This window comes from Pongo pygmaeus, chromosome 8, assembly GCF_028885625.2.
Source record: "Pongo pygmaeus isolate AG05252 chromosome 8, NHGRI_mPonPyg2-v2.0_pri, whole genome shotgun sequence".
In the NCBI taxonomy this organism is placed as follows: Eukaryota; Metazoa; Chordata; class Mammalia; order Primates; family Hominidae; genus Pongo; species Pongo pygmaeus.
Window position 1 is genome coordinate 83206948 of NC_072381.2, and position 24695 is coordinate 83231642.

The 24695-nt window shown below is 40.5% G+C and overlaps 1 protein-coding gene across 6 annotated transcripts in view; it reads left to right on the forward strand.

Moving 5' to 3' along the window:
• Positions 1 to 1845: 1845 nt before the first annotated feature.
• The window catches only part of FAM13C (family with sequence similarity 13 member C), a 122692-nt gene continuing 99842 nt past the window's right edge, over positions 1846 to 24695 (forward strand). For 2 of the 6 annotated variants that reach the window (XM_054436364.2, XM_054436365.2), the window contains exons 1-3: positions 2131 to 2284; positions 8741 to 8797; positions 12214 to 12418. In XM_054436364.2, coding sequence (XP_054292339.1) covers positions 2223 to 2284; positions 8741 to 8797; positions 12214 to 12418 — 324 coding nt within the window. In that variant the 5' untranslated portion in view covers positions 2131 to 2222. Of the gene's footprint in view, positions 2285 to 3592; positions 3670 to 8740; positions 8798 to 12213; positions 12419 to 24695 lie in introns of those variants that run through there. The other 4 variants (XM_054436361.2, XM_054436360.2, XM_054436359.1 and 1 more) reach the window with 4 other exon arrangements.

Here is a 24695-nt window from a genome sequence, read left to right on the forward strand (position 1 = left end):
AATTAAGGTTGTTCTTAATTAAATGTCCAAGTCCTATTTCAAATTAAAAGCACTGAACATTTCCATTACAAGTGGATCACTGGGAATATTTACAGGAGAAAAGTGTGATCTTTCTCTACACTGGAACACTTGGAATAAGCACCATAGTCAGTGAGTACAAGGGGTTTCTGGAAATTAACAACCATGTTGGAAATTAACAACCATGTAATCTATGAAACCATAAGTCAGTCAGAAGGCTGAATATAGACTTACCTTCATCAGTCTGAATAAACAAAGAACAGATCTCACTTTGAAATAGCTAAATAATGAATACAGTGAAGCAGTGATGTCTCTTACTCCTGAACCTAGCTCAAATGAAATAGTAAGTGGCTTCGGAACATATATGTACTGTATAGTTATACATACAAAGGATTAATATTTCTGAACTTATTTTAGTCCTTAGAATTCAGTCTAAGACCATATTGGGTTTTTATTTAGCTGATTTTAAAAATATTTGGAGAGAGGAAAGCAAAATTGCAAAGAACCTTAATGAAACCTGTTTTTCTTTGAAAACTCAATTTTTATTTTTCAAGGTACAAATTTAAAAAGTTAAAATACAACTCTCATACAAACATAGGCATGCAGCAGAGATCTATTCACTTATTAATGGGGAAAACTGTAAGATGATGAAGCTGTTTCCAAGAGCATTTTGAGGATCTGTGGATTTACAGGTATTTAGAAAGAAAGTTGGGTTAGATGCAAAATGATTATTTGGTTACATGCAAAATTGGTTATCTTCCTATATTGCAATAAAATCATAAACGCTGTGGTTATTTTTTTCTCTGAACAGGCTGAATAAAATGTGCAAGTTACCACAGAACTTCACTGTGGCTGGAATCTAATCAATAGTGAAGAGCAAAGCCAAACACAACTGGAGAATTAACTAGCCCCTGGGTGGACCTATTAACCGATGTCTCAGTTTGACATTGAAAGGTCATGCTCTTCCCCATTATTTCCAAGTTTTGGTAAATTTTTTAATTACCCAATTAGAAAAATTATGAGTTTTTTGTTGTTATGTTAACTCATTAACTTACATAGGTTTGGACTAAAAACCACTATCCCAGCTGCTTCTGGGAGTAGAAAGATTAAAAAGGGGGATGGGAATCTTATTTCAAAATTCAAATAAAATAATTCAAATTCAAATAAGAATCTTTAATAGATGCTACATCCCATATCCAGGTCAACATGGCAGGAGAAATGAACAATACAAAGAGGGCAGGACAAATATCCCCAAGGGAACGAAGCCAGTGGGGGGACCGACAGTCTTTCCCTAACAGGGCTGTCTTTATTCAAAGGGATAGCGTTTGCGGATTCCGTCTCTCCATCCTTTGTAAAGGTGCTAGCTAGGGAGCCGAGCTCAAGCTGGCTGCTCTGAGCATAGCAAGCCCCATCCCTTGCACGGTGTCCTAATCACCAGCTAACCCCTGGAATAAATTCTCCACTCTCCCTGCGTGGGTTCATTCACAGCTCTGTAGTCCGGGGCTGGGCGCTTCCTCTCTGGGACTGAAATAAGAGCGCTCTAGACAGATCAGGTGTGATGCAGCCAGCCCTGCTTCAGAGCCTATTCTTTTTCCTAGGCAACAAAAAACAATACACACACAAAATAAAACACCAAACAGCAGCAATATACCCCTCTCCCTTCTTGTTCTCTCCTGACTTTTTCTGAACGATGGATGAATCTCTGCGAGCCTCCATCCCTGGGGGTGGGGTGGGAGTGTGGGGGGTTGGGGTGAGCTCTGTAAAATTGGTAGGAGACGTGTGGAAGAAAGCAAGTCTGCCGGGTATTTCAGCACTTCGGCAGAAACACTGGGGCATTCTCATTGCCAGCCTCGGGGGGTGGCTGGCACAAAGAGCCCAAGATTAAACGCGGCGCCTGGGCTGGCGAGGTCGGGGTCGTGCGGTAACTCTCCAGGTGCTCCTCGCTGGATCCCGGGGTCCCAGCCCCGCCGCCGCGCCCCGCCCAGCTCTGTCCCCGCAGCCTCGCGGGCTGCCGGGCTTTGTGGTTCGCCCGTGCCGCTGGGCCCCTGCTGGGGGTGTCGTTACGAGCATGTGCAGACAGCAGCCCAAGGTAGAGCGAGCGTGCCGGGCGAGCCCGGAGACTTGCCTTGCAATGCCATGTTTGTGTATGTGCTCTAACTCCCGGAGAGCAATCAGGGAGACGGCTCCCCAGCCAGACTTGGCTGATGTTTTCTTGTTTCTGTTTCAGCCTTCAGGATAATTCCTTCAGCAGCACCACTGTAACAGAGTAAGTGATTCTTACCATTAAAATTAGACTTGCATGCCTTTCTCTGGAAGCAACTATCGTGAAGGTATCCTCCACCGTTCCCAGCCGCTTTTCGTTTTAGATGCATTGTCTCCCGGAATCTGGGGCTGTGAAGACCGTGAGACGTGCTGACTGGTGGGGCCCAGAAATCTTTACAGGTTGAAACCAGCATTTTAGCAGCTGCGGGAGAGAAATTAAAACCAGCTGATTGCTTGCAGGAGCTCAGTGCTCCAAGATATGTGTTCTTGGAGCTCAGATTTTTAAAAATCCATTTGATGTGTTAGGAAGCTTTGTTGTATTTTGCCAACATTGGTGTCAGTTTTCATGGAGTGCACACTATATACATTTACAGCAATAGGAGATAGATGTGAAATGAGCTGAATTCCAGCATGTGGTAAACAGGCTAAACTTATCTTGGCCCTGTCTTGTCTACAGATTTTTAAGGCATATCAGAGTAAACTTTTTGTGCATGCCCTTTGTCATTTTTGTCTTCTGACTACAGAGAGGTGGCTATGGGACGAATGAGTCACCTGGTCCTATGGTTAAAGCTGTTGATTAGGGCAACTAACACCCTTTAAACATGGAATGAAGGAGTGTGAATGAAGGAGCGTGCCAGCAAGCACAGTATTTTTTAAAAGATATTTATATGTTATAGTTTTAATTTTTTGCCATCCCTTCCTTAATATGTTTTCCTAATATTATACTATATTTGTTAAAAATTAACAGGTAGTGTATTTTGCTAATACTGTATGTAATTTATATATACTATATATATATGAATATGTACTTCATCTGGCATTCTTTCTCTAGGCTAATTCATGATGTTTACTTCTGGGACCTTTGTAGAAGCCACTCTAAACAGCTTTTCAGGAAAAAGGCATGTGTAAAGTTGTATCCTCAACTACATTTAAAAACTGTTATGAGTTTGATATAGACGGCCTAACTAACTGGGGAGCTGTTTGCTAAAATTCCCTAAAAAGCAAATAAATGTAGAAATAGGTATCTTTTGGCTTCCAAGTCCTGCCACTATCACAATGACTTGGTGAGGGAGGGGTAAGGTTTACAGTGCTTCCTAGGCCCTCTTGTTTTCCACATTCTTTTGTTTCTCTCTTTCGCTGTGCTGCTCCTTTAGTGTCCAGTTTTGAGCAGACTTTAGTGGAACCACTTCAGAAAAAAAAAACAGGGTTGACTTTAGAAGAAGCAATGTAAAATACTCATTTGGACTCACATTCTGTTTATAAGATTGCTTGGTAACCTGTGCTGCAATGTTGCTTTTCTAAAGGCCTGAGAGAAGGGGAGAGAGGTGTGCCAAAGTGTGCATCTGCAGGCCGAAGATGAGGCCTGGACTTCCTGCTCCAGGTGCACAGGTACTGCTCTCCTCCCTTTGCTGTGCTTGAAGTACTAAGTGCTTTCTGGCCCCGATTCTCAGGAGCCCGGTGTGGCCAAATCCTCAGTCAGCCACAGGCACGGCAGGTTCAAAATGGAGACACTTAGCTCCAGATTTCACATGGACTTTTTTTTTTTTTTTTTTTTTTTTATGTAGAGGTTTTGTGGTTAAATGCTGGGGAGAGCCTGGTGCCTTGTCTTTGGACACTCCCCAAGGAGTTCTGATTGCGTAAGATCATGTTTTTACTTTCAGAGGAGTGACAGTGATTTATTTTAAAAGGCACTGAGAGATAATTGGTATGCCATCTGGCTAATATAAGAATCTAAGGAGCCTATTGAGAACATACCAAAAGCTTCATAGGTATAACACATCATTGACTAGGATTGTTTAAAACTAGTCATTGTCCACAATAATATTTTCCCCTCTCCTCAGTAATATGACCCATATCCCGTGCTTCTCTGGGCATGACCCCATAGCCCTCAGGACCAACTTGCTATATCCTGAGACACAGACATAGCAGGTTCTCAGGAAATGTTTGGGTGTGGTCTTGGCCTACACGGAGGAGGGACTTTTCTCCCCTCTATGCTCTGGCTACAAGAAGAGCTCCTCTGCCTCCTGTCCCCACCCCATTCCTACATCCTTCTACTCACACCCACTTATTTTCTTCGATGCCTGAAATTTCACCTAGAGATGATTTCTTTGGATGAAGGCCTCTGGTAGTGACCCTTATTAAATTGAAAATTAAAAAGTTTGTGCCCTTGGAAAGTGGATTCAAATTGTCATGAATACTTTAATATGAATTATTTTACCTAACCTATATTCTAACCTGTTATGGTTATGGTTATGCTTGGCCAGCTGGGAGTCTTAGAAGAGTCAAGGGGAAAGGGAAATTGGGAGGGACTCAAGGACAGATTTTATTTTCTTCTTGGTTTTTCCCAGGCCTGGCACTATCTATGCAGCTCTGGACAAATTCAATTTCTTTTTCCACCCCAATGTTTTCGTCACAATGGCCTTGGCCTTTTCTTCCCTATCTGTGGCACCTTTTCATCTAATATTTTTCCATGATCAATCGTGACATTGCCCCAGCTAACTTGCTATTTTAAATGAAGCCTGCAATAATTCTGATTAGTTATCATTCAAACCAGTGGTTCTCAAAGCTAACTGATCATCAATATCAACTGGGGAAGAGGACTGGAACTTGTGAAAATTGCAGTCTCCCAGGTTTTATCTCAAAGTGGGAACCCAGAATGGGTGATTGTATTGGTGTCAGGACAGTGCTGGTTTGGGGTTTGGAAACCTTTAGGTCAGTGTTAAATGTTTAGAAACATAGTAGTTCTATAGGTAGGCAGTCTGTTTTAAAAATCCACATTCCTGGACTCTGCCCTCAGAGAGTTGATATAGTGGGGCTGGAGACTTCTGTTTTGACAAGGTACTTCAGGTAGTGCTAATGCAAGTGATTCAGGGGCCACATTTTGAGAAACCCCACAGGAGGCTGTACCTCTGCAACTTTGCCTTCAGGGAACATGGTACTACAGGGCAAGTGTAAATATCTTTATAGCACAACTACATTTTATCTAACAGTCAGTCTGAGGCCTCTCTTCTGTTTTAGGCAGCAAAGAGAACTTCTTGTGGGTACTTCTTTCACCACCATTATTCTAAGAAATGGCATGCCCTGTCTCTTGTGATCCTCTGGCATATAGACTGAAGAGATTATTTGGTTCTTGCTTTTTGGGCTTGATGTGGTGGAGCAGAAACAATCCAGGCTTCACTGATCGAGGCCTTGGAATCTTGACTTACAACTTAGCCCAGGTGCAAAGGTAATTCCTACCTCGGAGCATTCTCAGGCTGAATTGAGATTATATGAAAGAGCAGGTGAGCTGTGAAGTACCACACAACTTTTTCTTGTTTGTGGTTGATTGAGGGAGCAAAAGTTCAAATAGGAAAAAAAGTAGCAACCCTGAGCATTTCACAAAGAAATAAGGGGTTTCAGGGAAAGGACAGAAATGATTTATTAATTGAATAGAAGTTGATGGTCTTTACCAAGGTAAGTGAAAACTCAAATGAACTAAAAGAGGTTGTAAACGTGTGCCATGTAAGCCAGGAGGTAGCTCTATTTCAGTTGCTCTGTCTGTGAGCTTGGAATTGTGTTCTTTGAGTGGCAACTGGAGTTGTTTAGTAGACATGAATATTGGATCAACTAATCAGCTCCAGCTTCATACTTCAGAATCTTCTCCAACTTTGTATGTTTTGGTGCCAAGTTTCCATTTTTAACTGATTGTACTTTGAGGAGAAAGATTAATAAATCAAATGAGGGGGAAAAATAAGTTCTTGCCAAATCCCCAAACAATGGGTATTGTTGAGCTCCAGAATTGAAGCTCCAAACCTCTGCTTAAGCCCTAGATCTTTGAAAGCAACAATTCTAAATTTTTGTTCTTCATTGTTGTTGCTGCTTTGCTGTTGAAAAACATTTTTATCCACATTACAAAGCCCAGGTGATCTATTAGCTGAATGCTGCTAATGAAGGGGAACAAAGCAATACTTGAGGATTTGTTTTCCATGAGATGGAAAGAGTAGACTATTGGTAAGAAAGTAAGGAAGGTTGGTTTATTCTATTAAAAGCAGCATTTTATTTTATTAGAGTCTCACTCTGTTGCCCAGGCTAGAGTACAGTGGTGTGATCCCGGCTCACTACAGCCTCCACCTCCCAAGTTCAAGTGATTCTCGTGCCTCAGCCTCTTGAGTAGCTGAGACTATAGGCATGTGCCACCACACCCAGCTAATTTTTGTATTTTTAGTAGAGATGGGGTTTCACCATGTTGGCCAGGCTGGTCTTGAACTTCCAACTCAGGCCCACCTTGGCCTCCCAGAGTTCTGGGATTACAAATGTGAAACACTGCACCAGGGCAACCAATTTTTTTAATTGCCAGAGGTAACAAAATATTTCAGTAGATAGAAAGGGTTAGAGTCTGTGGGTGGCCTTTGTTTAACTCACTACAAAACTGTAAATTAAAGATTTTAAGGGAAGAGGACTGGATTCATTCTGTGGGTTAATTATACACCATTGCCAGTAAAGAATACTTTAAAATGTTAAATTATTTCATATAGTATAAACAGTATATTATGGTTATATTTATGTATGCAGGCATTTATTTGCTTTATTTTTGTCTACTGATTACATTGTGAATTTCTTAGGGCAGGATTCAGATCTTTTTCAAATTTTGTGTCCTATAGAAGCAATGCTACACAAAATGTAAGTCTCCAAATTGTTTAAAACGTGTCTGAGACAAGAAAAAAAAAACAGAAATAGGGAGTAAGTATCTCATAACTTTAATAGGAATTTGACATTGCTGTGACATTTTTACCAAAGTGTTCGTCCACAGTGGTGTGGAAATAAAAAACAAACTGGTCTGTCCCAAACCCTGAGAGTTTGGGAAGCACAGTTCCAATGTCTAATGCAGTGCCTGGATTCAGTAAATAATAAATGCTGGTTAAATTATTTCAGAGACCAGACCTCTTAGGGAACAAAGTTAATATTTCAATTCAAGTATTTTTGACTGTCTCTGGGGTACTCTGTCACTGTGGCAATATATCTAGGAAAATAAATTATAGTTATTTCTACTCATGGAATTAATAACTAATCAAAAAGATCTCAGTGGTACAAAGTATTACAAAGTGATGTGTGGTGAGATATAGTTGTTTACCAAAACCTCAGAATGAAGAGTAAATGTTTATGAATTAAGGTTAAAGTAGGAACTTGGCACGTGTATTAGTCAGGGTTCTCTAAAGAGACAGAATTAATAGGATATATGTATGTTCGAAGGGGAGTTTAGTAGGAGAGTTGACTCACATGATCACAAGGTGAAGTCCCACAATAGTCCATCTGCAAGCTGAGGATCAAGGAAGCTAGCTTGAGTCCCAAAACCTCAAAAGTAGGGAAGCCAACAGTGCAGCCTTCAGTCTGTGGCCAAAGTCACAAGAGCCCCTGGCAAATCACTGGTGTAAGTCCAAGAGTCCAAAAGCTGAAGAACTTAAAGTCTGATGTTCAAAGGCTGGAAGCATCCAGCACAAGAGGAAGATGAAGGCCAGGTGGCTCAGCAAGTCTGTTCTTTCCAGCTTCTTCTGCCTGCTTTATTCTAGCCGCACTGGCAGCTGATTAGATGGTGCCTACCCAGATTGAGAGTGTGTCTGCCTCTCCCAGTCCACTGACTCAAATGTTAATCTCCTTTGGTAACACCCTCACAGTCACACCCAGGAACAATACTTGGCATCTTTCAATCAAATTAGCACTCAATATTAACCATCATAACACATGACTGAGAACATGGCACATGGGTGACCTTGGCTGGGAAGGTACAGAGCTGGGGAAACCTGACTTGGGCAGTGAAGGACGAGTAGGAGTTGAAGATGGAAAAAGTATTCCAGGCTTGAATGGGGCTGGGTGGGAATGGTTGGGAACAGGAACAAAGGCTTCATCCTATACACTAGAGCAAAACGATGGTCCTACTCCTGGTTCCCCTAGGCAGGATGGAGCACTGGAGATTTTTCAATATGGAAGAACCAAGAATTTTTCATAAGGTTAATCCGGAAGTTTTATGTAAAGGAACCCCTTCCTTTTCACAAGATCAAGAAAATCTGAGACCAATAGAGTAAACTAAATGGAGGCTGGTTTGGTTTGGGACTGCCTGAAGCAGAAAAAATGCAAAGAGGCATGTAGTGGAATCTCTTTTGAGCCAACTACAGGCTACCAGTCTTGGTGTCCAATGTCCCCTCAAGTGCTGTGAACACTTAGGTCCTTGTTAGTTTAGGTGACACAGGACAGTGGAGGCAAAAAGGAGAGTCACCTCTGGCTCTGAGCTTTTAAGCTCACATGATATGACAACATTGGTATCATAAACTGGGAGACATAGGAATCAGAACTTATTTGGGAGAGAATGATGATGAGTGTTTCATCTTTTAGTTTTCCGTGGTAATCTTTAGACAATTCTAGATTATTGCTGCTACTGCTATAGCAGACAGCTGTATCTGATGTAATTTTTCTTCCTGCTCTCCAGGTGTGACGAAGATCCAGTCTCTCTACATGAAGACCAGACTGATTGCTCCAGTCTCAGGTACAAGCCACCATTGCTTGGTTCATATTTGTGAGAGACAGAAACCATCTAGGTCTGGTGGCTTTCCTTTGAATTCTAGTCTCTTCTTTGAATTCCAATTATTTGTTCTCATGTCTCATCTCTTCTACTAGATTTTTACCTCTTGTCAAAATTTTTGTCTTTTCTGCTTTTGGATACCACCCTCTTAGCAATCAGGACAGTACCTTACATATGGGAACACTTGATAAATGCCTATTGAATTGAGTATTGATTAGCCTATCTCAATATTCTCATCACACACCCTAAAGGAAGAGGCTGTAGATTATTCACCAAACATGTTATTTGTTATTGAGTGTCTGTAGTATGGTCATCAAGGGCTTATAGTATCATGGCAAAACCTTCACTGCTAATCATTTCTTCTACATTTACTTTGTTCCAAGCACTTTCATCTACATTTTATTATTTGATCTAAACTAAAAGGAAGTTTATATTTCCCTTCTCATCCTGTAGATGGAGAAACTGACACTTAGGAATGATAGCTCATCCAAGATAACATAGAACTATGAGGCAGAATTTAGACCCAGGTCTCTCTGACTTTAAAGTCCACTTACTGGATAACACATATTTGTTGAAGGCCAATTTTGTGTGCCAGGAGCCAGCCAGTTAAGATTTGGGATGAAGAAAGACAAACCAATGCTGCTCCTAAGAATTCAGTTTGCTAGAGGAGATAGGCTAGAATATAGATGTGGATGCTACAGTGCATTAAGTGCTACTATACTAGAGGTAAATAGTGGATTTACTTAGAAGAATCAGACCACCCAGAGAGCTTTCTTGGATTGATTCCTGAAGAAAATTATACAAGGCATATGAATTTTTATTTATTTTTTAAATTATTATTATTATTATTTTTATTATTTTTGGTGAGGTCCAAGGCTAAGAAAAAGAGGATGCCACCAAGCAGAGGGAGTAGCTCACTGGAAAGCCAATAGAGGGTAGACAGAATTGTTTGAGTTGCAGGAACAGCAAGTGGTTCAGGATGGTAGGAACCCTGGGAACCTGGTGGAGTGAGGAAGTAAGAGGTAAGATATGACGTGAAGCTCTAGAGGTAAACAAAGAACAGATTTCCTAGGATTTGTGTTCCTTGCTAAGGAGTTCAAAATTATCTTGGAGGCATCAGAGAAACCAAAAAGAACTCTCTCTCTCTTTTTTTTTTTCCTTTGCAAATAACCACATGGCTAAGGCCCTGCCTGAGAGTAACAATAGCTTTCATTTATTAGGTTGCAGCCTTGGATCAGCTTTCTATGATAGGCATTTCACAGAGACTCTATTATCTCTGTTAAGCAGATACTACATCTATTTTATGAATGAGGATCATAGAGGTGAAGTGATGTTGCCCAGGCCACACAACTAATAAGTGGGAGGATCTTTCAGACTCTGGCTTTTTTCAGGACACCATGCTTTTTCTCAGTCATGATTTATTCCAATAAGTAGTGGCATAAATTACATAACCTGTGCTTTTCTGTTTTGGAGATCCTGAGGAACCAATAATATGTGAGAAAATATGTTTCTAAATATGACTTTTGTAACCAGGTTTTACATTTGTGTAATGCAAGAAAGATGCTTTTGGCCCCCTCTCCCCTTTCCTGGCTTTCCAAGTCAAGGAAGTAAACAAAATTACATTTCTAAATTTTGGTTGACTTGAAAACATGATATAAAAACAAAGTTCAGGTATTATTTTGGGAATGAGTCTATCAAAAGAGACATTTTAGATTTGAAAAGCTTTTTTTTTTAATTCTTGAGTGTTCTATAATCCTACTCAAATGAGAGCATTTAGGTAACTGTAAAGGCAGTTGTTCTTTCTTTTGTTTCTCATGGAGGATCATGGAGTGGATGGGTTTTTAGTGAGAAAAATGTACCTCAAATGAACTAGTGTAGTTTCCAATTCATGGTTTGATATTAATTTCCAAATCTATGTGTGACTTGGAATTTTTTTAATTGTAAATTATCTCACAGCAAGAATATTGACCAGTGTCATTGGCATTGATTTGTTTTTCAGTTACTAACATTGAATAATTATTTTAATTGTTAGGTTCTCCTTTACCAGGTAGCACTACGTTTGTCCTGGATTCAAGTTTAACTATTTCACGCAGTTTTATTTTTATACCTTGTCCAACTGCACCCTGGTCATGTTCCAGACCACCTATCTTGATATTTGCTTTGCTCTTTTCCCAAAGACTACCTGGAACTCATCCTCCCTGATGCCAGCTCAGTGAATTTAATCTGCCTTTTATTTGTAAAAGGCATCTTGAATGGTGGGCATTCCTTCTTTGCTGGTCTTGCCTCTTGGCTTTAGGTGTCCTTGAGCAGCTAGGAATTGCTTTCCAGGGGACTTTGCAAATGCTGTTTTATGGGTGCTTTTTGTAAGGGAGCATGAGGGAAAAACAACACCTGGAGGAAGCAGCCACTTCTCATGCGTTTCATGTTCTAGTGACAGTGATTGTGGTAGATTAAGGTTAATGATATTGTTTACATAGAGAAGGCCCCTTCTGGTTATGTCTGTGGTGTTTGCTTGATACTTAGCAGTATGAAAAATAAAATGCATCTAGATTTAAGTGGGAAGAATGGCTTCAAATAAGAGTGTTATCATGTCAGTATTTTTGAGAAAATTGAAACTGGAGGCGGGTAGGGATCTTGTACAGAATTTGATTGTTGAACGAAGAACACAAGTGCTATCCCAGCCGTGAATATATGAAGATAACACCGCCCTCTTCCATCTTCTTCAGAACCAGAACCTGGACATTTGGATGTTTGACTTTACATTCAGGGCATTGTTCAGTGGGCCTGGTTGGGTAAAATTTGGCCCATGCCTATCAAAATAGATCCTGTTAAATTTCTAAGTACCTCTGAAAGTTGTGGGGGGATGATTATAAACTGACATTGCCAATGAAGAGGAAGCATGGTGCCTTGAACCAAGAACTCAGGTGTGAGTCTGGAGACCCACATGAGGCCTCTGGGTCTGTGTGGATTAGTCCTTCCATTAGGCATGTGATTTAATCTCTTAGAGTCTTAATCTATAAAGTAGAGATGATGATATCTCACCTGAATATGTCACATTATTGTTGTGAGAGGGAAATATGATATATGTGAAAGTTTCTTAAAGCGAAAATTAAAAAAATAATGATATGTGTATAGTTACAACTACACAAAGTATGTATCCATTAACAAAGATCAGAAGGGAAGGTGAAGTGATATAGAGTGAAATTCACATTTCTTTTAAGTTTTTGTTCATGCAAAATTGTCTAAGTGTAGGCTAAAAATTTTGCGAGGTGTCTATCCTATAAATACAGCAGCAATGAATATCTCCAGCCCTCTTTCCTGCAGCAGTTTATTCATCTTTTTTTTAAGGTACTTTCTAAATTGGGTCTTTCCTGTTTTAGAGATGAAAACAATAAAGAGAACTACCCCGACGCAGGGGCTCTGGTAGAGGAGCACGCGCCGCCCTCTTGGGAGCCGCAGCAGCAGAATGTAGAGGCGACCGTGCTGGTGGACAGTGTATTGCGACCCAGCATGGGCAACTTCAAGTCCAGGAAGCCCAAGTCCATCTTCAAAGCGGAGAACGGGAGGAGCCACGGAGAAAGTCAGGTAGCAGCTCTCTCTCCTCAGGCCTTTGCCAAGACGGGTGATTCTTAGGCTAGTGCACACGGTTCTGGCAGACGATTTGAGCGCACTGTTTTGCGGGAGGGGATTGGCACGACTTGTCATTGCGTGCTCTGCCGGCCTGAGACACGTGGAAGCTCTTGCAGGTTGAAAGTTGGGTGCTCTGAGCCGGCTATAATTTGGTGCCCCTTAAAACATGTTCTTAAATATTGGACTTTGATTTATTTTTTAATTTTCATTTATTTATTTTTATTTTTGGAGACAGAGTTTCGTTCTATCCCCCAGGCTGGAGCACAGTGGCGCCATCTCGGCTCACTGCAACCTCCGCCTCCCGAGTTCAAACGATTCTCCTGCCTTAGCGTCCTGAGTAGCTGGGATTACAGGCGCCTGCCACCATGCCCGACTAATTTTTTTGTATTTTTAGTAGAGACAGGGTTTCGCCATGTTGGCCAGGCTGGTCTCCAACTCCTGACCTCAGGTGATCCACCCGCCTCGGCCTCCCAAAGTGCTGGAAACAGGCGTGAGCCACCACGCCTGGAGATTGGACTTTGATTTAAAGGAGCAGCTGCATTCTTTTGGGGGGAAGATGGAGGAGGATCTCTCTGTTTTCATTCATTCAGGATGTTTTCGTGCCTCAGACGTGGGGATTCTCCTCAGCAAAATCAAAAGTCTCAGTTCCATCCAGAGCTATTCTTTTAGGCTGAAGTTTAGCAGACTGGAATAAACATACTAGTGTGTATGTGTGTGTGGTATCTGGTTTTCTGACGTCAATAAGTATTTAAATGAATAAAGGAAACAGCTTTCCAATACATTTTGATAATAAATTGATATTTTATTAATTAAAAGTTTTTTTGTATGAGAATGTAGCAAAGACTATTAAAAATCCCTCATACATATGATTCATGATGCTTTTTTTTTTAATTTTTTTGAGACAGGGTCTCACTCTGTCAACCAGGCTGGAGTGCAGTGGCACAATCTCAGGTCACTACAACCTCCAACACCAGGTTCAAGCGATCCTCCCACCTCAGCCTCCCCTATTAGCTGGGACTACAGGTGTGAGCCACCATGCCCAGCTAATTTTTGTATTTTCTTTGTAGAGATGGGGTTTCACCATGTTGACCAGGCAAGTGCTGACCTCAAGTGATCCACCTGCCTCAGCCTTCCAAAGTGCTCGGGTTATGAAAGTGAGCCACCACGCCTGGCCTTTCTGATGCTTTTAAAAAAGATTGAATTAATATAATCTACTTTAACTTGTAATTACAAAGTGGTGAATATTTCCATCATTGAAATTTTATGTGTAATGCACCTAACATATTTTTGGGGACATGGAAGTTCCATAAGCGTTAACTTTGCTTTTTTGTTAACATTTAGATGTTAACTTTAAAAATAATGTGGGAGGCTTTAAGTGTAATAGGTTAATTTTGTAATAACTTTTAAGCCCAGTCCTAGTTAGCAAACATGCATCAGGAGATCTTCCTGTTATAACAACTTTGGCTGGGCAGGTTTTTTAACCTTGCAATTTTGTTATTTGCCTTGTGATTTTTATCTTCCTTCTTCCTTGGCATTGCAACCTCTTATTTAGTCAGTTAATTTCGTAGTGAGATAAAAATGCCGTCTGCATTAATGAAGGTGTGTTGTGATGATCTCAAACAGAGTGTAACTCTTGTTGCAGCGAAGTGAGTGTGAAATACCATTTGAGTTATGATAAGCTTGAGATTATTACTAAATGCACTCCAGCACCTAACTAATTAGGAGAGTCATGCTGGGAAGGGCACAGGTTCCCCAAAGTCTGCCCCCAGGTCTGACTGATCCCAGGGATGCACTGACCTTGAATCTCCTACCAGGAGTCATCTATGACATAGTAAGGTTCAGGGTGACCAGCCATCTCTCCTCAGACTGCCCTCTTTCTTTTCATTCTGTAGTCTGGCCTCACAGAAATTACACAGTTGTCACTTGTAATAAGGTGCTAATGGGGCATGTAATTCCCAACCTGTTGCTCATACACAGGTAGATTTCAGGGGAGAAGTGTGCTTGTATAGTCTTTGCTCATAATACAGCATTGGAATCCTGGACTGCAGGTAAAATTCCCACTGGAATTTAAGTGGCCTGTTCTATGTGATACAATGAGCTTCATTCTCAAATGCCTTCCCTTCCAAGCAAGACATTTGTTGAATAATGGAATTTTCCAATTATATCGGGGATAAAAGAAGACAGATTATTATTGAATGCATACAAATTATCCTATTGCCGTAAGAATGTAAGGACACTTGGTATGAGTTTCTGAACTCTGGGGATCAGTGAGACTCGGATACCATTTTTAAATGCTTTATTTCAGTTTATATTAGCAGCATCTACTAAATTGTTGTGAATTACAGATAGTTGAAGTATAGGGAGGACTTCTTATATATTCAAAAATAGAACAATAAAAATAATATACTAAATAAACGACCAAAATAAAATTTTCCTTAGTAGTCCATTCAATCTTATTATTATTTTTATTATTTGAGACAAAATTTCCCTCTGTCACCCAGGCTGGAGTACAGTGGTGTGATCATGGCTCACTGCAACCTCCACTTCCCGGGCTCAAGGGATCCTCCTGCCTCAACCTCCCAAGTAATGGGGACTACAGGCACGTGCCACCATGCCCAGCTAATTTTTTTTTGTATTTTTAGTAGAGATGGGGTTTCACCATGTTGGCCAGGCTGGTCTCAAATGATCTGCCCTCTTCAGCCTCCCAAAGTGCTGGGATTATAGGCATGAGCCACTACACCCAGCGTCAGTCAGTCTTGTGTAATTAATTCTTGTTCCTCTTGATCTTGGGCTAGTGGTATCATGAAGCTGTCTGCTTCTCCATTAAAGTTCTACAAATCCTGACTCAGCCCACTGGTGTCATCAGATGCCTGTATCCAAGAGTCTGTCATTTGAAGTGTCAATTGTTTAAAGTGTCTGGTCCTTTACTATGAGGCTTTTGAGATTTATCTTTGCCAAAGACTCAAACTGTAGCCTAAAGCTGAATAAAACCTCAGGCAACCATTGGAGGAAAACGTAACCATCTATAGATGACAGAGATAGGAATCGCTGTGGTTAGTTTACTACCGATAATTTTAAAATGTGAAAGGTCTCATGAGAGTTTATAATAAGCATAGCACGAAATGTGACATGCAAAAAAAGACAGTAAATCATTCCACCAAAATTAGAATGTCTTGAAGGATAATGAGTAAGCCGATTTTTAAAGAAGTCAAGGAATGTTATTTCTGATTTTATAAAAATGAATGAATACAGTTTTTACAGAGAAAAAAAACCTCAAGATATAACACTCTTAAAAGATTCACCTGGGCATGGTGGCTCACGCCTGTAATCCCAGCACTTTGTAAGACTGAGGCGGGTGGATCACAAGGTCAGGAGTTCAAGACCAGCCTGGCCAACATAGTGAAGCCCCATCTCTATTAAAAATACAAAAATCAGCCAGGCATGGTAGTGCATGCCTGTAGTCCCAGCTACTCGGGAGGCTGAGGCAGGAGAATTGCTTGAACCTGGGAGGCAGAGGTTGCAGTGAACCAAGATCACGTCACTCCAGCCTGGGCAACAGAGCAAGACTCCACCTCAAAGGAAAAAAAAATATTCATGAAGTCTGGAGTAGGTCATTAAACTCAATAGGCAAGTCTCATATGCATCCCTGAGTAAAAACCAGTGGCCTAGATGTAGCTAGATTCAAATGAGAGAAATAACTGTGGATAAGTTGACATTCTAAATAATAACTACAGTTATCACTGATCAGTGTCATTCTCTAATATCAGGCAAAGCTCCATCAGGACTTGGACAAATATGGGAGAATTTGATAGAACTATTTCATAAGAGTTTTGACCGCAGGGTAAATGTCACATTAATTAGGTTTACCATGCAGTATGGTTGAGAGAGTGGTTCTGTTTGTAAAGGTGGATTTATTTGGGGCAACTTGGGCTTATGTTGCAGCTACAAATCTTCCCTGATGCTTGCTGCCATCATCAAAACACTGAGTTCTAATGAGTGTGCTATGGGATCATCATTCCCCAAAATCACTTATAAAGGCCCTATGGGCACAACCTTTATAAATTTAAAGACAACCCTCTTTGAAACTGAAAAGCACCATCATAGATGTTGTGCTACTGCCATATTGGGGTTCTTTTTTTTCACAAAGTTTGGATGTAGGACCTCAGAGTGGCTCTTCAGTCTGATCCTAACCAGGTTAAAAACAAAGGTGTAAATACTCCTACTATAAAGACACATGCACACGTATGTTTATTGCAGCACTATTCACAATAACAAAGACTTGGAACCAACTGAAATGTTCCATCAGTAATAGACTGGATAAAGAAAATGTGGCACATATACACCATGGAATACTATGCAGCCATATAAAAGGATGAGTTCATGTCTTTTGCAGGGACATGGATGAAGCTGGAAACCATCATTCTCAGCAAACTATCACACAACAGAAAACCAAACACCGCATGTTCTCACTCATAAGTGGGAGTTGAACAATAAGAACACATGGACATAGGGAGGGGAACATTACACACTGGGGCCTGTTGCGGGGTAGGGGGCTAGGGGAGGGATAACATTAGGAGAAACACCTAATGTAGGTGACAGGTTGATGGGTGCAGCAAGACACCAAGGCACGTGTATATTTATGTAACAATACTGCACATTCTGCACGTGTACCCCAGAGCTTAAAGTATAATAGTAAAAAATTAAAAAAAAAAAAAAAAACAACAAAGGTGTGGGGCAGATAAAAGGAGCCAGATGGTAACTGTTGAAAGTTTGGCCTAATGCTCCACTTTTCTTACCTTTATTCTGATCACCAAAGTCAGAATCAGAAGTTCTACTTCTGGAGGATCAGATTCAAATTTTAGTTTGAGCAACTTTCCTTTAATGTTGGCAATGACCACTTATATGAGAATGAACCATGGGTGGGATGGAGGAATCTGAGATTTTGTGTGTATTCATGAATGAAAGATTCCAGTTTCGCACCAACTTTGAGTGAAAAAATGAAAAGAGGAGAGATTTAGTTATATTTACTGATATAACAGAAAACCAGGAACTGGAAGGCAATGCAAGAATGCCCTCAAATAAGTTAAGGTATTTAGAAGGAGGAGAATGCTTATTTGAAATGGAATCAGTTTTCCTTTCTGCTTGTTTATCTCTTTCTTCCTCAGACAATAGGCTTTGCAAAAGAATGCCTTAAGTAAGGACCATTTAATGACATGTCTCCTGGAAAGACAGGTTTTAGGGATGCTATTGCCAGAGTTCATTGAGATAATGAATCCTGAAGTTAGGAGATGTTGAGTTGGTTGGTGCTAAGCATGAACTCCTGATCAAAGTGGAATCCAGTGACAGTTTGCCCTTATGTGATATCTAATTAGATAGAAAACACCCTTTCCAAAAAGGAGAACTGATTTAAGGCACAGATTATATGTTGTAATAGTTTGTGAAAAATTAACAATGATCCTGTATTGATCACCATGTAAATTGTAAAATTAATCCCTGACAACCAAATTTGGGGAGGATGAGACTTAACTAATGGAACCAACTTCCTGTAATGGACCTCATAACTGTCCAGAGGGCACTCATTTTTAGCAATGGTAGAGGCAGTCTTGTCATCCCCACTCTGTGCCATCTGGCATCATGCTATGCACTGTCCTGCTGCCCTCCCCTCTGGTGGCTATTTTAGCAGAAGACAAAAAGTAGGAGGCTATATAGAGCTTTTCTGCTGTGAGCTGTACACTGATCATACTGCTAATCCACTTCCTTGGGGAGACCAGCTGTTTGGTCTGGTGTATATCAGCATCAGGTTTCTTCTACTTGGCTCTGTAGATGTGTTAAGAGGTTGAAGAGAAATCTAAGTCTGATTGTGAAATCTTCATTTTTATCTTTCTACAGACACAAAGCTCCCTAGATGCTTTCAGGCAAAATAACCTAACCATAAAGTATTTACTATATTTCTAGTATTGCAGAGCATAGTTCTTATTCATACTGTATTACACTCTGAATTAAAATAAGGACAATAGTTAATTCTGGGCCATTTCTTTTCTACCCTTCCCCACAAAAGAACTAAGATTATGTTTTCAATTATGGACGTACTTTATATGCATTTTTTTCCTGATGCATTACTGATCCAGTGAGCAACTTCAAACAGTAAAAGCAAGAAAACCAGTACAGCTTATTGACTTTGAGAGCACTGGAAAGCTAAAATAAACCTTAAATAGAATTCCACTCGCTTTTCGGTGAGAGGAAGACTTACGTTCTGAATATGCCTTTGAGGGCTTGCTTCTTGCAGTGTGTCTAAAGCATGAATTCACTGAGATCCTAAAAATGGGTCTTAATTAGACAATTGTTTTGACACATTAGTTCGTGTTGTATTATTTCTCATGCATGATTTAGCAGCTCCAGTTTCCATGTTTTACTTCAGTTTTTGATTAGGTGTGGGTTTGCTGGAAGATTTGTTCCTGGCCAGGAAGAAAAGTGGTCCTCTGGGTTTATCTTCCAAGTTCTCCTTCACTCTTCCAAGATAAAATGGTGAAGATTCAGGGGGACAGGGCTCTGAGAAATGCAGGGTCCTTGAAAGTGAGATTAGCTGAGCCAAATGTTTGGGTTTACTGGTTTCTTGTGGTCTATCAGATTCCTATCCTCCTCTTTGAATTAACAAGCCTGTTTTTAAGGCTTAATGATTAAGCTGATGAAAAGTGGTATTTTTAGGAGGGAACCTGGGATGTCTGTAAAATCACTTTATCACTGTTTTTTGGAAATATACAAATATATTCAGCTTAAATACTGACATGAAGGAATCTTAAAATGAAGTGAGGTACTTAGTTTGCCTGGGCAATGCATCTCAGAAATGGAAAATCCTAGTACTCAGACAGAATTTGCATTCAAAACAATGTAATTTATTTGAGACTTTTAAGTTAACCAATGGAGAATTTGATAATTTGGCATTGTAGCACTCAGGGCCACATTACATAACTGATACTCCATCTGTGATAGAAGTAACAGAAGAATCCTCCTTAAAATAATAAACACAAGGGTATCAATGGTGTTGGGTGAGTATAGCAATGGAGGATGGCAAGGACTGATCTCTGCTTACATGCTGCTAGGAATATTAAACAGAGGTGCAGGTGGCTGCCACACAGGATGACTGTTAAAATTGTCCATTTGCCACTTCCTATGCATCTTTTGCATACTTAAATAAATTCTAATTTAAAGAATTTATGGTTTTTCCTATATAGTTCCAAAGAGAGTTTCTAACATTATATAGCCATATAAATTCAGGCCAGTCAAGATCTACCGACACGTAGAGAGAAGAGGAGCGTCCATGGGGCACCTTTGTCCTATTGGTACCTGTTGTGCCTCCATTAGATTCTGAGACCTGCTGCCTCTACTATGGAGAAGTTTCCTTTAATAAACTCCACAGATAAATAGTTGAGTAGCAGTTTAGTGATGTGGTAAAATGCATGGTCTATAGCTGCAGTTGGATATGAGTTCAAATTCCTTCTGCTACTTTCTTTCTGTGTGACTTTAAGCATCACTTACTAGCTCTTTGTGTCATTTTTTTATCTTTAAACTGGAGATGGCAATTGTATCTACCTTAAGAGGTTGTTGAGGATTAAAGTTAAAGTTAATGATATAAACTTAAACATTCAAATTTTAGGGGATTAGAAGTAGTTTACAGGCCAGGCGTGATGGCTCAAGCCTGTAATCTCAGCACTTTGGGAGGCTGAGATGGGCGGATCACAAGGTCAGGAGATCGAGACCATCCTGGCTAACATGGTGAAACCCCGTCTCTACTAAAAATAAAAAAAAAAAAATTGGCCAGGCATGGTGGCGGGCGCCTGTAGTCCCAGCTACTTGGGAGGCCGAGGCAGGAGAATGGCGTGAACCTGGGGGGCGGAGCTTGCAGTGAGCCGAGATCGCGCTGCTGCACTCCAGCCTGGGCGACAGAGCGAGACTCTGTCTCAAAAAAAAAAAAAAAAGAAAAGAAAAAAAGAAGTAGTTTATAGAGGCCGGGCGCGGCGGCTCAAGCCTGTAATCCCAGCACTTTCGGAGGCTGAGGTGGGCGGATCACGAGGTCAGGAAATCGAGACCATCCTGGCTAACACGGTGAAACCCCATCTCTACTAAAAACACAAAAAAATTAGCTGGGCGTAATGGCAGGTGCCTGTAGTCCCAGCTACTCGGAAGCTGAGGCAGGAGAATGGCGGGAACCCGGGAGGCAGAGCTTGCAGTGAGCCGAGATCGCGCCACTGCACTCCAGCCTGGGCAACAGAGCGAGACTCCATCTCAAAAAAAAAGTAGTTTATAGAGTATTTTATCGACTCATTTAGCTGGCAAAAACACGAAAACCTCTTTAATTGCATATTTCATGTGGTGGGCTAGGCTGAACTCCGCTGCAATAACAAATAACCTAAATACTTAGTGATTTAAACCAACAAAAGTGCATTTCTCACACATGGTACATAACCATCATTGGTCACCAGTAGGTGTCTATTCACCTCAGTCAACTAAAGACTCAAGTAAATGAAACAGTTGCAGTCTTGAATATTGCTGGTTTCCAAGTTAGAGAGCAAGATTTTTTGAGGGTCCTGAACCAACTATTACAAGCTCCAGGCCTGAAGTAACACACAGCATTACCATTCTCTACTAATTGTCCAGAGCTGGTCATATGCTTTGCCGTAACCATAACCGCATAACTCAATGGACCAAGAAGTACAATTCTATAGTATGTCCTAAGGGGGAGAATGAAATACTGGACAATAGCACTAATGACTTTACTGGACAATAGCACTAATGACTTCCACATCCTCTACTCAAAATAGCACATAATCCAAAGCAAGATGAAGTTAATTGGTCTTTTTCCTTTCTAGCCCTTCACACTACTGAAGTAGTAATGTTATTAATGTCAAGGACTAAAAGAAGAAAAAGAATATTAATTAGGTTAATTAAGCATCACCAAAGGATATATGTGCTATTATATTATTGTTTCGAACAGGAACTGAAGTTTTGTAGAAGCATCCCTTCAGTGAAACACCTGCTTCATTATGATAGGGAACAAAGAAGTAGGTCTAGCATTGATTTCTTCTTTACTTCCAAATGAAACTTCAAGCTCATTAATTTTGCTATTTTTTTTTATTTAGGAATAATCATGATCTTGCTCTCGCTATAAGATTGGAGTGACTTTGGGTTATGCCAGCTGAACCTGTGGTGCCATGATTTAGAGACATTTTAAAATTTGATTCAAAAATACTTTCTAAAGAAAGGAGATTTAACAATCTGGATATTGTCAGATATGGGAGCTGGGTTTCTGCACACACATACATATGCAAATGCACATCCTCGTGTTCTTTGTGATATTTATCCAAGAGCAGGGTGTTCTTTAGGCAAAGAAAACAGCTTATCAAGGACTTAGCCTGTTTTGGAGCTTAGAAGTAAAGCTGTTTGGAAAGTCTGGATAGCAGAAACAAAATGAACTGACATTTTGGGTAACTAAGAATTGCCCATCTTAACTTTATTAAACATGGTTAAATAACACTCAGGAACTGAGACATAACATATTAACCTCAAGTCTGCAATTTTGGGCCCCATAGTTTTCAAGAAATGTAGTTGCCAGATAAAATATGGGATGCCCAGTTAAATTTGAATTTCAGATAAACAACAAGGAATAGTTTTAGATTAAGTATGTCCCAAATATTGCATGGGATATACTTACGTAAATTACTTACTAAACATAAATTCATTATCTATCTGAAATTCAAATTTAACTGGGCATCCTGTGTTTTTATCTGCTAACTCTGGGTGACCCTATCAAAAATGAATGGCATGAACATTTAATCAAACGCACCTTCTCCTCCCAAGGTAGAAATAACCAATTGTACTCATGTGGTCTGAGAGCTGCCAGGATTTTTTTTTTTTAGTTCAAACTTTAAAGGGTAAAGGGTAAAGTTTGAATGGAAAGGAAGTTAGCAGACCAAGTCTAGGAGGTTTGTTGCACTATTTATTTTATCTTTAGTGTTCAAACAGCACGAAACATCCTGGAAAAAGCTGCTCACTCTCTTGGGATAATAAAGCTTTGAAAATTTGATAGATGTTCTCAAAAAGTTTGAAAATCTGTCCTCAAAGTCTGCACACCACCTTCCCATAGGATACTGCTTGCCATGAGCAGAGGCTGTCATCACGTCAATAGGAAGGCTGACTTTCATGAGCCAGCTTCTGTGTTAAAATGATCAAAAGTGACATTGCTCCTGGCACAAACGGACAGAACAACGGTGCCATGTTTTGAGCATTAATCCTGTTGGAGATAAGCAGTCAGCCAGAACACTGTGGCTTTGAAAACTGCTGCTCTAGACTGAGGCTAGTGTCACAGGTGAGGATAAGTTAACTATTGTAAGCATCATTTTATTATGTAGATACCTCCAGGCACAGGTAACTGATGTGCTTGAATTATGAAGGAACTTTGCCTTCCTACCCAACAAAGCTCATCGTGTTTTGTTATTAATCATTTTTATTTTTGCTGAACCCTCTATACCTCTACTGCTTATCAATTGTGGCCACAATTAGGGGATTTCTTTCTTTCTTTTTTCTTTTTTTCGAGAAGGGGGAGTTTTCTCTTGTTGCCGAGGCTGAAGTACAATGGCATGATCTCAGCTCACCGCAACCTCCACCTCCCGGGTTCAAGCCATTCTCTTGCCTCAGCCTCCCGAGTAGCTGGGATTACAGGCATGCGCCACCACGCCCAGCTAATTTTTTGTATTTTTAGTAGAGACGGGGTTTCTCCGTGTTGGTCAGGCTGGTCTCGAACTCCCGACCTCAGGTGATCCGCCCGCCTCGGCCTCCCAAAGTGCTGGGATTACAGGCGTGAGCCACTGCGCCTGGCCGGGGATTTCTTACAGGAACAAAGATGTTCAGCACTGCCTCTTTTGTTCTTTAACATGCTGAGCTACAATATTATGATTGCTTGGCTTGGTAATGTTGCTGTGTGCCAGGGAAATTTCTAATAGGAAATGTCATTCTGGTGTCAGATTTTTAGGCTTTTCAGCTGTAGCTAACATGAAATAACCAAAGGGAGACCGTGAAGGTTTAAAGGTAAGTCGGTTTGCCAGCGTGGTAGGGGTAGCAACTGGCGTTAGAGTGTTTAAATCCAGGAAACACTGACCTTGCTAAAGGTGCGACCTACCAGATTTAAAAATCACCAGGAGAAAATCAGTGAATGTTGTGCTTGTGGATCCACAGGAGGGCATTACGCCTCCCACCTCTTCCCTCTGTCAGGTTTTTCCTCCCCGTTGCTTACTCTCTTCTCAGCTGTATTGGAACTGACATTTGATTTAGGAACCCAGAGAGCATGGTCCTCTGAAGACCCAGATATTGCTCTCTCTGAAACTCAAAAGGATGAAACAAAAGCCTGAACTAGTTTAACTCTAAATATTAGATTGGTGCAAAAGTAATTGCGGTTTTTGCCATTGAAAAGGAATGGCAAAAACCGCAATTACTTTTGCACCAATCTAATATAAAATGAGCAAATACTAATGGTTTAAGGCTATTTCCCTTTATGTTTTATTTATTTTTTTTCACTGGTTACCTATAAAGACTTTGACAGCTGTGACCTTTTCTACTTGATGTGAAGCAACAAGATGGAAATAGAGAAAAAAAGTACAAAAACCTATTATATATCTCTGAGTACCCTACTCTCACTTCATGCTAAAAAACAGAATAGGAACTCAGCAGTTGGTTCTTGATGTAATGGAGAGTGCGAAGGAACAAGGGTCTGGATGTTAGAGCCATCCTTGGGCCAAGTGCCAGGCAGGAATCTGGTGAGCTACACTCTAGCCCATGCAGCCTTGCTGTCTCCAGGATTTGGGGGTGAGTGAGGAGCCCAGGCAAACAGTCCACCAAGAGGTAATCAACTCTGTGCTGAGATAGGGGTGGGCTCAAGGTAGACATTAGAATGAGGGAGAAGCAGGGAGCTTCTCACTAGAGGAGACAGGATTATAATCTCTGGGCAATGGAGATAATATTCTAACTCAGAAAATAATATAAGTCTTCGCAGACTCTTTTTTAAAAAAGTTTTTTTTAATCAGAAAATTCAGTAACTGCAACAATTCTTGAGCGTTATTTTATTTTCCTATAATTGAAATGTTCATTATTTGGTTAAAATTTCAGAAATGACACACCTAGGGTTTATTACAGTATCTGATTGCAAGGCCATACCAGTGAACACATTTTGTTGTTGACTAAG